Genomic DNA, 16,958 nt, shown 5'->3' on the forward strand with positions numbered 1-16,958 from the left:
ATACTCTGTATTTCTTTTTTTTTTTGATGTTTCTATGAAAATAAGAGCAGTGGTGGCTAAGAGCAGTGGTGGCTCAGTGGTGAGACCTCGGACTTCGAATCGATAAGTCCGTGGTTCGAGACCAGGCGAGCGCGCAGGAAATAAATTAATTTTTCAATTTATCTGCGCATGTTGTAACATCACCACTGCTCGAACGGTGAAGGAAAACATCGTGAGGAAACCGACATGTCGAAGAATTAAAAAGTTCGACGACATGTGTCATCCGCCAACCCGCACTTGGCCAGCGTGGTGGATTATGGCCTGTACCCTCATAGGAGGCCCGTGTCCCAGCAGTGGGAACGTATATGGGCTGATGATGATGATGATGATGATGAAAATAAAAGCCAATTTCGAAAACTTTATAGAATAGACAAAATTAAATTTTCCCGCAAATGACTCTATCATCTGAAATTACATTTTTTTACAATATTCACTGAATCAAAACCTACCTAGATATCAAAATATCAAAACAATTTTTGCAAAAGCAGAAATGAAGTTAGATATTTATCAGATTTTATATTATTGACCTTTTTTCGTTGACAAAATCGTTTATTAGTGACAAGCCCTGTGACGCGCCTCTCATTTTTTGCACGCAACTTTTTAATTTAGTATTTTGGCATTGACCCGTATAACGATAATTAATTAATAAAGTACAAGGTAAAAAATACACGAACAAGGGAAGTTACATATACATTTATAATAATTAAAAAATTATTAATATAAAATGGTTGTGAGTATATTTTTAAAATTCGGTTCATTGTGTAAGACACAGTGTAAGATGACTGATCGATATGACCAGGCACTATATTTTATACTTGTTTGAAGTGTACAACAAACAAGTGATTCTCAACAAAAAAGTTTATTTTTTATGTTATAATTTTATATTCCTCGGTCCCCAAAGCTGCATAAAGAGATAATATTTTGGACCTTCACTGATATGAAATAAATATTAAATAATCAATACTCGATGCTTTATCTAATTGGATTATAGGGTCAAAATAAAACAAGAAATTCATTTATAAATAAAATATATTCCACTAACGTCCATAAAATCACCTATCAGCATCAAAACACAACAGCCTTGATGGTAACAAAAGATTTAATTTCAAAATTAATATTTACACAGATGTTGTATTTTCTATGAATTTAATTCACATTAATTCCATGATAAACAAAATACTACAAAAAGATCTATTATATCACTATAACTATAAAATGCAGATAAAACATATATGAAAAATAAAAACACAAAAAAAATAACAGAATAAAAAATACATGACGCTTAAATGACTACAGGAATATGCAATGATGAATTTCGGTATATAAATAATTAAAAATATTAGGCAGTTATGCACTTCTTGACCTGTCGTATTCGATATCCCACAACATACATAAAAAAAGATTTATCCTTCAAAAGGGTAATGAAAAATATACATAAATATGATGAATATACAATAATCTCTTACACATCATGATCCTTAAAAAATAAAATAAATATGAAACAATATAGAAGGATAAACGTTTTCACAATTTCAACGCAATTTGCTATGGACAGACTCGGTCGAGCCAAATAAATACTATAATTACTAAGTTTTTTTTAAACTGTACGCTTATCTAGGCGTCCCGTAACAAATTGTATTAAAATGTATCGTTAATAATGAAACACGTTGGAGCAACCTTTACAAAAATCCAATACAATATGCTAAAGACCATTTATCTATACATTAGGGGCAGTGCAAATTTATAGAAACTATCTGATATATACCCAGATATTTTTGCACACTAAATTCAGCTTTATCCGCTATAAAACAGATTATATAAAGCTATTTACAATGTGTCAATAGACAATATCTTTAAAATTATCTATGACCATAGCCAATTTTTTTTTAATTATCTATGGTTTTTGACAGTTTAAAACCGCGGTGTTTTTTAAAAAGTTGCTCGATTGGGTCCCATTATATGTTTATAGGATCATATTGGCGGGATCTTCCAGGTTTTCCTTGAGGGCCTTCATCCATTGCGCGCCGACCGCACCGTCGATCACTCTGTGGTCAGCTGACGCGGTGAATGTTATGAATTTCGCCAGACGGAATCTGGAAAAGAGCATAATTGTATTATTTTTTAAGTGATCACTTCTTCTAATAAGTTTCGTAACGTAAATGGTTACGTCGCCAGTCTGGCTTCCTTTTCTCTCACGCATATTATTAGATAAGTTTAAGTTCTGTAGGGCTTCCCGAGACGCTTTAATATAGTATTGATTTATAATTAAAAACATATTTAGGTTAGAAAATTTAACTTATTTGATAAACAAAAATTTCTTCATTAAAATAAATTGATTTCAGTCGTTTTTTTTTCGCATTTATGGAAATAATTTTAAAATATGACTTAATTTCTTTGAAAATGTATCATTTCATTCACGGAAAAGGTCTTAAACATTTATACCTCTACAATACTATGAGGAGTAACTATATAATGTACTTTCAATAATGTTTTATTTATTGAAAGATTATATAGTTACTCCTGACAATACCAGATTTAAGTAGTGGACTAAAAATTAACACGTACCCTTGTGGTTCATTCTTATCCGGGATGACAATCTCTTGCAGGCCACCGCACGCCACTATTAGCGCCTGAGGAGGGTTGATGATGGCGTTGAACATTGTGATACCTGTAACGAAAAATATTAGTTCAAATCACGATTTTGTAAAAGGATATATAAATAAAATAAATATTTCAGGACAATTTTCACAAGACAAGACCTGATGCCCTACTAAGCTTTCGCTTGTATTATGGAAACCGGTAATATGGTCGATAAGTTTAGTAAAGAAAAGTGTGACATGATAATTATTGGTACATAATTTATTATAAAGGTACTATCTTAGTGTGAACATTTTTTGCGACATTCGGTATTTCTAATTTTGCACATTTGTTCACGAACATAAGACATTATTGAATTTAATAAATGAGTTACCCTCCTGCTATATAATTGAAAATTAACCTGAGAGGGGCGAGAAGCAGAGCTATCTAAGATATAGCTTAATTATTTAGTTTACTACTTTTAACCTTAGTCCTAAACAAAACTTACCATACATTCCAAGGTTTGACACAGTGACGGTACCACCCTGGTACTCCTGCGGTTGTAGTTTACTGTCCTTCGCTTTTTGTGCCAATTCCTTCATGTTTCTCGAAAGATCTATCACTCCACGGGAATCCGCGTTGAACAGGATGGGCGTGATCAGGCCGCTAGGTGTCGCTACCGCTACGCTCACGTCGACGTTTGAATACCTAAATTAAATTAAAAAATACATAAGTATCAAATATGTTTATTTAATATTTGCGGTGGATTGGAATTGCTTGAATCCTTTTAAAAAGTATCAAAATTATTTATTTAATATTCTAGGTAGATTTTGAAACTGGTTGAAGCTTTTAATTTATCTTCGATCATTAAAAACAACAATATAATTAATAATCACATACATAAACGAACAGTGCACATTTGTAAATTTTGAGCACATTTGAGTGCTCAACATTTACAAATACAGACAAAAATGCTCATAAAACTACTGGGCCTATCCGAATAAAATTTTTATGGGGCCAATTCGACACCATCCCGCATCGAAAAAAAAAAGAATCACGTAAATCGGTTCAGAAACCTCAGAGTAATCGGTGTACATACATAAAAAAAACATACCGGCCGAATTGATAACCTCCTCCTTTTTTTGAAGTCGGTTAATAAATACAACCTTATTCGGACGTGTTAAAGTCGGATTTACAACGATAAAACCACTCACTGTCTGATAAATGTGTCCATCCAGTGCGAGTTGGCGGTGGGCACGCGCTTGCACGCCGCAGCTACGGCTTTCACTATGAAGTCGTTCACTGATACCTACATCATAAATAATATTTGTACAAAAAAAAATGTAATAGTTTTTCATTAAACAAAATTCGCAGTAATCATTGTCAGAGATTTTAATTTTTTTTAAATTACATATTAATAAATCGTGTTCGTGGCCTTACACCATAGAAAATGTAAGAAATAAACTCTTCAGAGACAAACAAATATAGTCAGGTTGAGCACTAAGAGAAATTCTGAATTTTTTACATTTAATAATTAACCTATAACATTATATTAGTTATGGAGACATTTACATACGTAGATATCTCAATAAATAATAAAAAATCCATTTAATTTAACCTTATTTACAAAATTTTACCCTATAAATGCCTGATTTACAACATTATCCTCACCTTAACATCCGCCTTCTCCGCTGCCAATTTATCGTTAACCAGCTTGCGCATCGCGAGCGTCTTCTCCACGTTCACGGTCACCGACAGCTGGTAGTGCGGTATCGTCTGCTTGGCGGCTGTCAGACGCTTCGCGATGGTCTCCCGCATGCCAGACAGCGGCAGGTCCGTGTAGGTCGCGCCAGACGGTGGCGGCGGGAGAACTTGTGCGGGCGCGGCCGCTGCGGCGCCTGCCAGGTCACCGCTCTTCAGCGAACCGTATATGCCAGACCCTTGGCCTGTGTGCAAGCACAGAGGTATTGTGTCATATTAAAGATAGAGCAAGTAAGCAATCAACGCGTACCTACAAGTGTAGTCCAAAAAAAAATTGAGATTGCGGTACTATATTTACGTTCTACTCACCTCAGCGTGGCTTAGGTTTAAAAGAGAAAAGAGAATGCAAAATCATATTATCATCAGCAGAGGGGCGGATAGGATGACACAATCTCCTTTTTAAACGTCGGATGTTTTTATTTACAGTAAGAAAATTACCTACTCTATCTATAATACCTCTATGGATGCAAAACACGTTTGGGTATATGTCATGATGATGAATTTAAATTACAGTTATGCATTTTTGCTTCATGTAACCACATGTACAAAAGATAATAATATTATGTATAACCTGTTAACAGTTACTTCATAGGATAGTTATGTGAAAATCCTTTCAGGCATTTAGGAGACCTATAACATTTTAAGACCGAACATAATTTTCAACTGATACTTGTAATTTACTACCAAAAAATTATACGAAAAAAATATTTATATCGCGCAATGAAAAAATATACGCACCACCCAACCGAATGTTCTTCAACTCCGCCAACCGTCTGGCCATTGGGCTCGCATAGATCCTACTATGCTGGTCAGCAGCTGGTGCCGCAGGTGCCGCAGGAGCCGGTGCCGCACGTGCAGCTGGTGCTGCAGGTGCGGCCGGTGCAGGGGCCGCTTGTGCGGCGAGGGCGGGGGCTGCGGCCGCTATTGTATGAGAATATACGATTAAAGACAATAAAAATGATATGGGAATATTCAGAACTACAACAAACATTTATTTGTGATCAACTGGAAGGCTAGATTCAAAGTAAAGAGTTGAGATGTTCACCCAGTTGTCAGTTTGAATTAACAAAAGGCCTATTCAGATTACTCTCTCTCTCTCTCTCTTAGGAAGTATTTTATAGGGACTCTAATCGCGTACATATCCGAGTATCGATCTCGGATCTTTAATAGCTTTATTATTAATAATTGAATAGGCCTTAACTTAGTAAAATATGCAGTCGAATAATGTGAGCTACCTGTGAGCTAGCTTTTTAGTTGTAGTGAAAACCTTCCAGATACCATGAGTTTCGATCTATTTTTCCAATCAAAAATTTCTTACAAAATAAAATGTTATATCGTTGATAACCATTTAATAATCCAAACAGTAGGTACATTAAGTCGATTTAAAATTAATTTACATAATATGTTATCCCTGCATGATACAATTTTAAATCCTATACAATATTTTTGTTGTTGACAGCCACATACAGCTATATCACTTTATCAATTTCTAAATAAATACCGAAGCTAAAAAACACCAATAGAAAATCATTTATTAAGAGCTAGCGCGCAAGAGCAACTTTTGTCTCCGCAACTATTTTGTCTCTCCCACCTATGGGCTAGTATGAAAGTGCGCGCACGTAGCGACGCAACTCCCCATAGAGTTGATGGGACAGACAAAATAGTTGCGGAGACAAAAGTTGCTCTTGTGAATCACATTATAAGACATTTTTAGTACAATTATAAATAATAACCTTTAGATTTAGCAGGCGTCGGCTTCGACGGCGCTCCCGACACTGTGGGTTTTATTGTGTTAATGAGTAAAGCACACCAAGTAGCTTGTTTCAGCCTTAAAACATCAAATTTGGTTATCATGCACAGTTAATTACTGGTACGGTAAATTTACATGTTTCGGTTTAAAATATTCCCAAAAAAAAATGGAGATTCTATTTATAAAATCTCTTGGCATTCTTTTTTTTTTTTTAAGTGAAACTTCTTCATCGGGGTTGGAAAAAAATTTAGTGTAACATTTTTCCCTTACGCGCCATCTTTTTCTTATCCCTACCACTCGTGATTCGACGTATTTCTGTAAAGTTGCATATAGTAAATTTATTTTTTGAAAAATAGGGTCATAAAGAAGTTTCACTTCTTACGTGTGTACACTACACGTACACATTTTTTTTGTTAAAAATTGTAACACCTCATGCAAACTTAAATAGCCACAAAAAAAACATTTCTTTTAAATTTTTCATGGATCCTTATGATTGATATCATGTAATTGTTATGGTGTATTCCACAAAAAAAAATCTACTATTTTGCCCATTTCTGAGATTGTAACACTGACAAAGTATTATATTATTCATTAGCATAACATCAAAATTGTACATGCATAGTTAAATAGTAAAATAACTTACAGTCTTCCTTAAAATCTTTAAATGCGGCCACATCAGCCTGGTTCTCAACTATTATACACAACAGTTTACCAACTGGCACACCCTTGGTGCCTGCAGGGATCAGGATCTTGGCCAAATAACCTTCTTCAGGGGTCTCGAAACCCATGGTCGCTTTGTCAGTTTCAATTTCACAGAGGAGGTCACCTTAAAGTAAAAATAATTATTAATATAGTTAAAAAATAAGCTTACTCATGAAATTACAACCTTAATTGAATAGTGTTGAAAGTTAGAAATTAAATCTGTCTGTTTTAAGTGGATCAAAATTGAGGCAAAAGAGTTGGTTGCATACAAATATGTTGGATACATACAAACATACAAGTGAAATTGATAAAAGAAAAAGATTATATTTTTTTTATAAGTAGATGAATCAATCTACAATTTAGTTTTACTTGTGAGATATAGATAAGATAATTATAAGATGTAATTCAAATATGGTAATATAATCACAATCATTATACTATTTTTAGTCTTAATTTGACCTTCATTTGACTTCCAACATAATATATTGTTTGATAGAAACTGAATTTTTACAAATTCACTTTTACAACAACAAATGGTTGTTATTCAATACAGTAGAATCTTTTTATTATGACTACAGTTATATTGACCAACCACTTATTATGACGTATTTATTACACAGCAAAGTTTGGTTTTCATATAAAATTCTTAATAAAAGTTGGATAAAATGACTTCATGTATAGTGACATATTGTTTAATGTGACCAATATGTAATGAAGTGTCTGGTTATACTGACCAAAATGAATCATGTCTCAATGTGAAGGCATCTCTATTTTATTTCTCTGGATTAAATACTAACAAAAACAGGAGATTGTTTATTTTCTACAAAATGCTTTATATGACGTCCATTTATTATGATATAATAAATTGATTCCTATGTGTGAGTGCATTGCGCATGATTTTTATATCAATCATCAATCAATAAAATCAATTCATCATAAAATTTTGAAAATTATTCAACTGCATTCATGAAATAAATATTCACAATAAACAATCTATCTACATTATTTTGATTTTGGGCATATTGGTGCATTTTTTATTAATACAAATTGTTTACATTATAATTGATAGATAAGTGGTTTCCCAAGATATGTTTATGCTGTATTTAAATAAATAAATCTTTATTTTTATATATATATCATTGATATTCTTAAAATTATATTATCGCAAAATCAGTCTCTACTGATAAAACAATAAAAATGATAAGATTTCTGGTCTTATGTATATATTTTTTTACTTTTAAGCTTATTCAGCAATTACAAGTAAAACAAAAGATAATTAGATACATATAATGTATATCTATTTTACTAGTATACAATCTTATCTTAGGGCACATATTCTGTTTTATGTACCTGGCTAATTCTCTCATATTTCTAAGCGATATTGAGCTCACAAAATTCTATAACCGGGCCAAAGAAGATATAGTATCTTTGATATTTACTAAGTACTAGAATGAATTATTTAAAAAAAATACCTTCATTAAGTTTGTCTCCTTCCTTCTTTTCCCAGCTTACAATTGATCCACTTTCCATGGTCGGGGAGAGTGCGGGCAGATTGACCAAGTTGTGAGAAGGGAGGTCCGAGTAATGCCTTACTTGAATACTCCATTGCTGAGGAGCAGATAACTGCTTTTGTGATGGAGATAATAATCTGAAGATTTAATAAATTGCATAATATTAAATAGGTACTAATAATTATTTGAACAAGGTGTAATCATTTTCAGGTGTTAAGGCATCTGTGGCTTTTATCTATCTTTAATAAATTAGTAAAAGTAATAGGTTTTTCTGTATGGAGTGGTTAAAAAATTGCAAGTGCCGGCTTCCTTATCCTTACACATGTTTTCGCCAATGACACTTGCCAAGGTAAAAGTAAAACGTTTGACATTACGGTTATGCAATTCGAGTGAGCTTCGACGAGCACAATATTTGAAATGTTTAACGAATTATTGATTGATTTATGACTGAATCAGATATCGTAATGTTCAAAATAATTTTTTAATTGTCTCATAAACATATTATGATCTACACTTACTTATTGGTCTGTTTCCTTCTGGCTAATTCTGTACTAAGGCATCTCGTGACATTGCACCGAACAGCCTTTTTTACACTTTCGGCCAAAACTTGGTTTCGTACAAGGATCGTTCGCAACATGTTTGTTTTTTATTCTGCTGTTTCCTTGCCGTCCAGTTAATCGGGACGGTTTGTAAAGGCGAGATCGACCTTTAACAACTTGTAGGTCGAAGAAACGTTGAAACCAATATATTATAATACTCTTTGGTTGAAACTGACAAGCTGACAACTGACACAAGGTTTGACATTGTAGCTTCGTTCCTGAAATCACCCCGAAATTAAGCCTGTCCCAGACAGACGCGGCCTGCGGTGGCGATCTGCTGTTGCCTTCTTGCTTGACCGTGATAACAATATACTGCCGCGGCCGCGGTGGCGGTCATTCTAACCTACAGCGGCACTGGGCACATTAGCTCTCGAGTCTCACCTGCAAGTGGACGTTAGTAATGGCCAATCGTACGAAGTTTTATTGCTTTTATTGCCCATATTTTGTTTTTAATTCTGTTGTTTTTTTAGTATTTATTTGGTCAACCAACATTTGTTTACAATGATTCTTTAATATAATTATTATATAACATATAGTTCTTGCGATAGGTAAAGTAACAAATAATTAGAGGTTAACACAGCATGCGCCAATTATACAGAGCTATTTCTTAAGAGTACGTAAGAGTAGTAAGTCTTTATGTGATGTACATCATACAAAACTGGGTAATTTTGCACTGTTTGAATAAACAACTCAGTGTTTATAGGCATAATTTCACGCGGTACACGCGGCCTGTTGCAAAAATTTACAACTGATCGCGTAATGACCGCCTCATGTCCGCGCGCTCATTCACACAGAAGCGGTGGCGGAGGGGGCGGGTCTTGCGGCCGCGGTAAGCCGCGCCGTGACCGCGTCCAGGCCGCGTCTGTCTATGTCGTTCCTAGAACTTTCAAGTCATCCAACTGACCGCCACCGCCACCGCCACCGCAGGCCGCGTCTGTCTGGGACACGCTTTAATCGCCTGTGTCATCACTTATCCAATGTTCTTTCAGCCAGGCGGAGCAGAATATTGAAGACTATATTTTATAATGATTCTAAGTACTTTTTGATTGAAGACTTCTTTATATTACATCTGTGGAAGACTTGGTCACAGAGTCAACGCAGTGTGTATGGCCGCCCTTGGTATGTATGGCCTATAAGGCCTTCAATTAATGCGCTCACAATGCGCTGATTACACTTTACACGCGTCCTAAATTTAAAAGTCAGGATCAAGAAGCTTATATCTAATACACTGGAGATTTCGGTATGAACATTGACGTGTAACAAGAAAATATTGCCCAGTTCATGTTTTTTATCACTTTCACACCTAACTTGGTATTGCCACTGTTAATACGAAGTTTTCCCAAGGCTACTATGTATGCTGTAATATTCTGTGCAAAAGGTTAGTTTTTGTACATGAGTTTGTTGATAAATTGCCAACAACGTCATTCAGAAGCATTGTTGGATGAGACAATTATTATTTATGCTAAATAAACTAAGTATCTGAACCAATTATTAAAAAGCGATACTCCCTGATTATGGGTAGTCACCATAATAAAATTGTAGCAACTCTCAACTTTGTCAATATGGCATGTGTGTCAAAAAAATTGCGTCGCTTCGAATATTTAAGTTAATATTGTTGCTTATTTAATGAATATTTTCCGAATATAAAGAATGCATTGTATTGTGCAAAATTGCAGAAGTGTTTGGACACCAAATTCTGGCATAGAATTTCACAGGCAAGTGTATATTTACGTTATTTACAATATTCCTCAATACTCCTGCATTTACCTGTTTAGAATCATTTCAATGGCAAAAATTGTCTAATTTAGCATCATTTTAGTAAGCAGTCATGTTAAATTTGTTATTTCCCTAATACTTTATCATTTTTCAACAAGTTTTCAATAAACAGATTTAACAAGTAAGGTAACCATGATGACGAGTTTTTATGGATAGCGAAGAGAATATATTGTAATAACAATATTATGATGAAAATTTAGAACACCATTTTAAAGATTGTTACTAGTAATGAAACAACACATGACATCGGTATTGCACTCACATGTAGTTATAAGATTGTTCGTTTTTACATTGAAATTTATACTTTTTTAACTTACCTCATATTTTTTTGTTTTACGTATTTCAGCTTTCCAAAAAGTAAAATAAAAAGAAATATATGTGCCCATCAAGGTTACTGAGGATTACGACCCAGAAAAAAATACCTTTTGAAAAATAAACTTTGTAAAGTTAGCTGAAATTTGTGCAAGGCTGCTTTAAACAGTTTTTCTTTGATGATTCTGGCTTGAAATTGACCCGTCGAAGCAACGCGTTTAAAAAGAAGATCTGAGTAGCTAACAATTTGGTAAACAGCATCTGATGCAAAACACAACTTTCCTCTATTTACAAAGGATGTTAATGCTATATATCGGTTCATATCCAAGCTTTGTAGCCAAAAGTTATTTATAACTATCATTCTATACCAATTAAAATTGTATGTACCTACCTATAAAGTATGACCATAATATTATAATATAAATACTGTTAAAAATATATGTCGTTATTATTTATAGACCATGATTTTTAGTTTTTTCTATTTTGAAAAATCCTGAATTTACAAACCAGCGTGGTCACTCGACAGAAAGAGACAAATAACATGACTGACGTCATTGAATGTCATAGTTTCTTGTTTCAAGTTAATGGTCATAGTGCAATCTCCAGTGTATTAGAGGATATAAGCTTCTTGGTCAGGATATAAGGTAAACCAGAATCTGATGGCAATTAGGGAAATCAAAATTTTGAGTGTGCAACCCTAGGGAAAATGGACTGAACGATCTTGATACTGCTTATTTTTTATTTTGTCCTCAATATCATTAGTTACATTACATAAGTGGACAATACTGTACTTAATAATGAGATATCCACTATATTATGTAGGTACATACTTACATGTATACCTAATATACCTACAATTGTACATATTACTTTTATACAGGTAATACATATTATTATTTACACATACCTATATTTGTATATTCATTACCAGTATGCCATGTGAAAATATCGATATAATGATAATGTAGATCAAAACTGCTTATAATTTTTTTATAAAATAAAATAAAAATAAAATAAAACTATGTTTATTTTCGTAAGTATTATCAGATACACACATTATAAAATTGACTTGGACAGCTTGGACTTGACGAATAGCCGTATTGGAAACTCCTGTAATAAGTTTTCATAAAATTATATTCTAATCAACAAACAATATTATAGTTACCTACATATAATATTTTTTAATTTAAAGTAAGTATCAAAACGGGTAAGTCCAATTTACCAATAAAATCTTCAAAATTGAAAATTGTGATGTGTTTGACCCTTCTTCATCGAATGTTTTTCTATACACATTATAAACAACACCTCTTGCTTGTGATCGCAGCGGCTTTTTCGACATTTTCGAAGATTTTTTAGACAAAATCCTAAAAATTATTCATCAACTGCAAAAAAGACAAATAATTTGACAACCAATTTGATAGTTGTCAATTAAGTTGCCACATGAAAATCTTTTATTTCTTAAATATAAATATGCCATCAGATTCTGGTAGACCGTTTCTTTACCTACTGTTCTGTGTTTCTGACTGACTACAAAGATTACTTGCTCTGTGTGACTGAATCATTAGAAGCATATTGAGGAACGCATTTAGGAAGGTGTTATAATATCGCATTTAATTAATAAAAACTTAATTAAATACTTCTATGAATTTATTTTTGGTTGCTTAGTAAGCACTCATAATTTCCATTATCTGATTTAGCTACTAAGTTAGAGGCAGTGTGATGAGAAGCTTATAATAGTAATTTTTAAATTTGCTTCTAAATTTTAAGCGAAGTGTAACAAGCGTATTAGGGTTGTTGAAGATGATGAGGTTGAAGCATAATATAATATGTCTAGAATGCATATGGCGTGAAGCTGCGTGAAGCATTGAAGTGTTATGTTTTTTTAATTATTATTTCATCCCATTCTAATAATTCTTTCTACTACGGAATACAACAGTGTCATAGACCATTGTTGTAAACAAGCGAAAAACATCTAACGTATGGGCGTATTCAGAAAGAAAGCTTAAAACTTATAAGCGCTTATCGGCGCTTGTCAATACTGGTTCGTTCTACACAAAGGAAGCAGGTTGAAGCAGACCAAAACAAATTTTATATGGCAGCGCTCAGCGCCAACCAGCGCTTGTTGAAGCTTGTCGGAACTTGTCGGCGCCGATCAGCGCTTACCGGCGCATGTTCATATATTTTCCTGTGCAGGTTACCAGCGCTGACAAGCGCCGATAAGCGCTTATAAGTTTCAAGCTTTCTTTCTGAATACGCCCTATAGAAACTAAAGAAGTCCATTTTGAATAAGATATACGTTTAAAATATTTACGTAATTCCACAAAAGCAAAAAATAATTTGAAATCTAATACAAAAATGTGTAAAACAGCTGTATATATGATCTGTGGGGTGTGCCAAACAATGTCAAGTTGCCTTGTATGAATTGTCACTGTCACATTTGATTCTCTTTTCTGTCAACTGTTTTGTTAGGCAGGTTTATTCAAAATGGTGAGAAAGTAATTTTAAAATATTTTGTTAATCTTATGTGGTTAAACGAATATAAATAGTTAAAATGAGTGCTAAATTGGAATACTTATCTGTGAATGTGATATTTGAGGGCGATTTTAGATTTACATCTTCAAAGGTACATCCTAAGTTGTGTTGATATTTACAGGCAAAACGTACGAAAAAGGTTGGAATCACTGGCAAATATGGTACACGTTATGGTGCCTCCCTACGTAAAATGGTTAAAAAGATGGAAGTGACCCAACACGCCAAATATACTTGCTCTTTCTGTGGAAAGGTAAGTTATTACAATAAATTTTTTGGTTATCTTTAATTTCACCGACTTCCCGACTCAAACCTTGCGACTGCACTTATTTAATACATGTATGTTTTTGTTTAAAATTATTTAAAATATATTATTGAACCTTTTACTATTGTCGACCACTTAAATAATACTTATTTAGAGATTTGTACAAAACAATAACATACATTTCTAAAACTTTCAATTCCTAAACCTATAAACAAACAAAAAAACTACAATAAATAATTCATAATATCCAATCAACAATTTCAGGATGCCATGAAACGCAGCTGTGTTGGTATCTGGTCATGTAAGCGTTGCAAGAGGACAGTTGCCGGTGGTGCCTGGGTGTTCTCGACGACTGCCGCGTCATCCTGCCGCTCTGCTGTCAGGAGGTTACGTGAAGTCAAGTAAACACTAGGATAAGGCAATAAACTAATTCACAAAATTTTACTTGTTTTATTACTAGAACTACTATAGCCCTCGTTGAAGTCAAAGAGTGTAGTAAATTTAATTTAAAGAAACAATTTTCTTATCTTTTATTTAAATTTGTTAATTTATACATAGTATTCATTAAATCAGTTCAAAATAATTGATACTATTTCAATACTACATTACTATTAGAGTTATTAAGAAATGCTATTTTTGTTGCATTTGAAAATATAGAAATCTCAAATATCATTCAGAACATTCATTTATAACAATTCAATATTTTAATAAGAATTAGAATATTGAATTTATTGAGAAATAAATTGTGGATTTATTAGTAAAAATATCACCTTCATACAGTGCTTGGTGGAGTAAATTCATTGAATCAGCAGGAGATAGAATACCTAATAAATTATTTCCTCATTACATTAACATACATTAATTTAAACCACAAACAAAATAAAAAGAAGCCTTTGCCTTTAATAATTAATTTATCTTTATATTATCATTATATTGAAAAATTTTATAAGACATCTATATATTATGAAATTTAAAACAGGTATATTTGAAATTAATGAAACAACATTTGTATTTTGTTTTATTTAAAAGGTAAAGTTTATATTCTCAGAAAAAATATGATATGATAAAATACATCTGTAGCACCAATGTCTTAAGTAAGTAATACAATATAATGCTGCATTATAGAATAACTTAATTATTTATAATAAAAATAATAAGTACAAGTAAAATTAAGAAATATTACATCAAGGTCTGTACAAGAAATACTTTGGAAATATAATAAATAGGTACAAACCTAAATTCATAAAATTTGAGATAATAAGTAGGTACATACAACAAAATCAGTCCCCTAAATCTGAATCTCTATCACCTATGGCAAACAATATGTGGAAGGCGATACCTAGAAATGCAGTTCCAAGTAAATCTCCCAACGCAGTCAGGTATGGTATTGCAGAATTATCTGGATCTAAGCCTAATTTCCACATCCACACAACTAAATAATGACTTATCACTAATAAAAGAAACACTTGTAAAAGTGCTGCACACATGTAAATCAGTATAAATATAGGTGTAACAGATGTGTGTCCTGCTTTTAAGTACCCTATTGTATAAACAAATATTAACTGTCCAGGTATAACCATCAACATGAGCAATTTAGTGGTGTTACTTATCACAGATTTTTCTTTTTGCCCTTTGTGCAATAAAGTGGAGAGTCTAGAAGCGTGCACTGCTGCCATATTACCACCTATACCATTTATAACTAATTGAAACACTGCAACACCTTCATAACTAGCTACTGTGTACCCCAATATCAGTCCACCGGTGCTGCTTATAACCATACCAGACACTACAGGGACCCAGCCCTCATCCAATGCTTGTGTCGTAAAACTATTTTTTGATGCAACATATCCACACACAGGAACTAATATTGCACCTATAATTATAATTATAGATGGTAATATCAAACTTGTGCCAAGAGACCTATATAGCACTGAAGATATCCAAGATAACAGTGCCAAGGTAGTTAAATCACCCAAACTAGCTGCTATTGGTGTAGCCACATTGTCTGGATTGATATTCATCTTCTTTGATACAACAATTACTCCTATCATAATCAGTCCAAGCACAAAACTTGCAACAGAAGCTGTTAGGACACTAGAGGCACATAGCAGCATAGCTTGATGAATATCAAACACACCTTGAGGAATCCATCCCATAGCAACTGCAGCCATAGCTGCTAAGAATCCCACTAAAACAGCTTGACACTGTATAAGGCACAGGTTGCCTATAATTAATTGATTTAAACTTGCCTCTAAGTATCCCATGTTAGCATGTGTCGACATGCGCGAAGCTAGAGTCATTTCCAAATTTCCTTTTAGGCCTAAAAGTGCTGGCACAAGAATGTATACTCCAGAAATATTTTGAAAAACGTCCCAATGTTGTACTACGTCCAGGAGAAGGCTGGCGGCCACCATACCAAATCCAGCAAGTAAAAACGACACAAACATTTGCACTGCTGCAACCCAAGAGTTTTCTTTATCATATTTAATATCTGGCGGTTTATCCTCGTTGGTTATAAGTTTGTACACGTTCGCACTCATATCACTGTCGTCGTTGCACTCAGTATTATTCATATTTTTAGAATTATTGCTTTTAGTTCTATTCATTGCTAATTGGTAAGTCGATTATTATTTTTTAATTAATGGTCCACGTAGACATTAATAAGTTATTAGTAATTTGAGTAGGCCTAACATTGTTATAATATCGTTACCGCAACGAGTTATTCTAGTTACCTCAGTGCTAATATCTATTATTTACAAAAGTAATTACATTACAAATCTATAAATAAAATAAAAAAATAAAACAGTAAAAATAAAGTGACACTGACACAAACAGGTGATATACATTGACATTTTGACAGCATGATGTACGTGTCTACAACAGATAAAGAATCATTCCTTTTTTGCATTTACACCGTTTAGAGCGTACCTATTCAGAAAGAAGCGAAGAAGATTTAGTTGGAAACTTACAGTATTACCTTAGTATAATTAAAATAATTAATTAACCCACGCAGAAGGAGTCTCTATTCTCTCTCTGGCTATGAGGTCTGGGAGCTAATTAAAAAAAAAATAACATTCAGGACTCAAATTTAAAATTAGAATTTTTTACTCTTTTTACTACTGTACTGTAATAAAGCT

At 33.3% G+C, this 16,958-nt stretch overlaps 3 protein-coding genes across 5 annotated transcripts; 1 reads left to right on the forward strand and 2 right to left on the reverse strand.

Moving 5' to 3' along the window:
• Positions 1-1,050: 1,050 nt before the first annotated feature.
• LOC123697967 (dihydrolipoyllysine-residue acetyltransferase component of pyruvate dehydrogenase complex, mitochondrial) lies at positions 1,051-9,077 on the reverse strand. Of its 3 annotated transcripts, none has more exons than XM_045644542.1 (10): positions 8,859-9,077; positions 8,302-8,477; positions 6,771-6,953; positions 6,111-6,152; positions 5,116-5,298; positions 4,288-4,514; positions 3,831-3,925; positions 3,125-3,324; positions 2,605-2,707; positions 1,051-2,132 (listed from the first exon to the last, which is right to left on the reverse strand). In XM_045644542.1, the coding sequence occupies exons 1-10, from the start codon at positions 8,975-8,977 to the stop codon at positions 2,003-2,005; spliced, it is 1,458 nt and encodes a 485-aa protein (XP_045500498.1). In that variant the 5' UTR covers positions 8,978-9,077; the 3' UTR covers positions 1,051-2,002. The 3 variants fall into 3 exon arrangements, with proteins under 3 accessions (XP_045500498.1, XP_045500496.1, XP_045500497.1); XM_045644540.1 differs by having other exon boundaries at positions 4,288-4,562; XM_045644541.1 differs by lacking the exon at positions 6,111-6,152 and having other exon boundaries at positions 4,288-4,562.
• A 4,338-nt stretch (positions 9,078-13,415) lies between these two features.
• On the forward strand, positions 13,416-14,260 carry LOC123698035 (60S ribosomal protein L37a). The gene is made up of 3 exons (XM_045644623.1): positions 13,416-13,514; positions 13,681-13,809; positions 14,086-14,260. The coding sequence occupies exons 1-3, from the start codon at positions 13,512-13,514 to the stop codon at positions 14,224-14,226; spliced, it is 273 nt and encodes a 90-aa protein (XP_045500579.1). The 5' UTR covers positions 13,416-13,511; the 3' UTR covers positions 14,227-14,260.
• A 572-nt stretch (positions 14,261-14,832) lies between these two features.
• LOC123698036 (solute carrier family 41 member 1-like) lies at positions 14,833-16,658 on the reverse strand. The gene has a single exon (XM_045644624.1). The coding sequence runs from the start codon at positions 16,425-16,427 to the stop codon at positions 15,102-15,104; it is 1,326 nt and encodes a 441-aa protein (XP_045500580.1). The 5' UTR covers positions 16,428-16,658; the 3' UTR covers positions 14,833-15,101.
• Positions 16,659-16,958: the final 300 nt, after the last annotated feature.

Source organism: Colias croceus, chromosome 15, assembly GCF_905220415.1.
Source record: "Colias croceus chromosome 15, ilColCroc2.1".
Classification (NCBI taxonomy): Eukaryota; Metazoa; Arthropoda; class Insecta; order Lepidoptera; family Pieridae; genus Colias; species Colias croceus.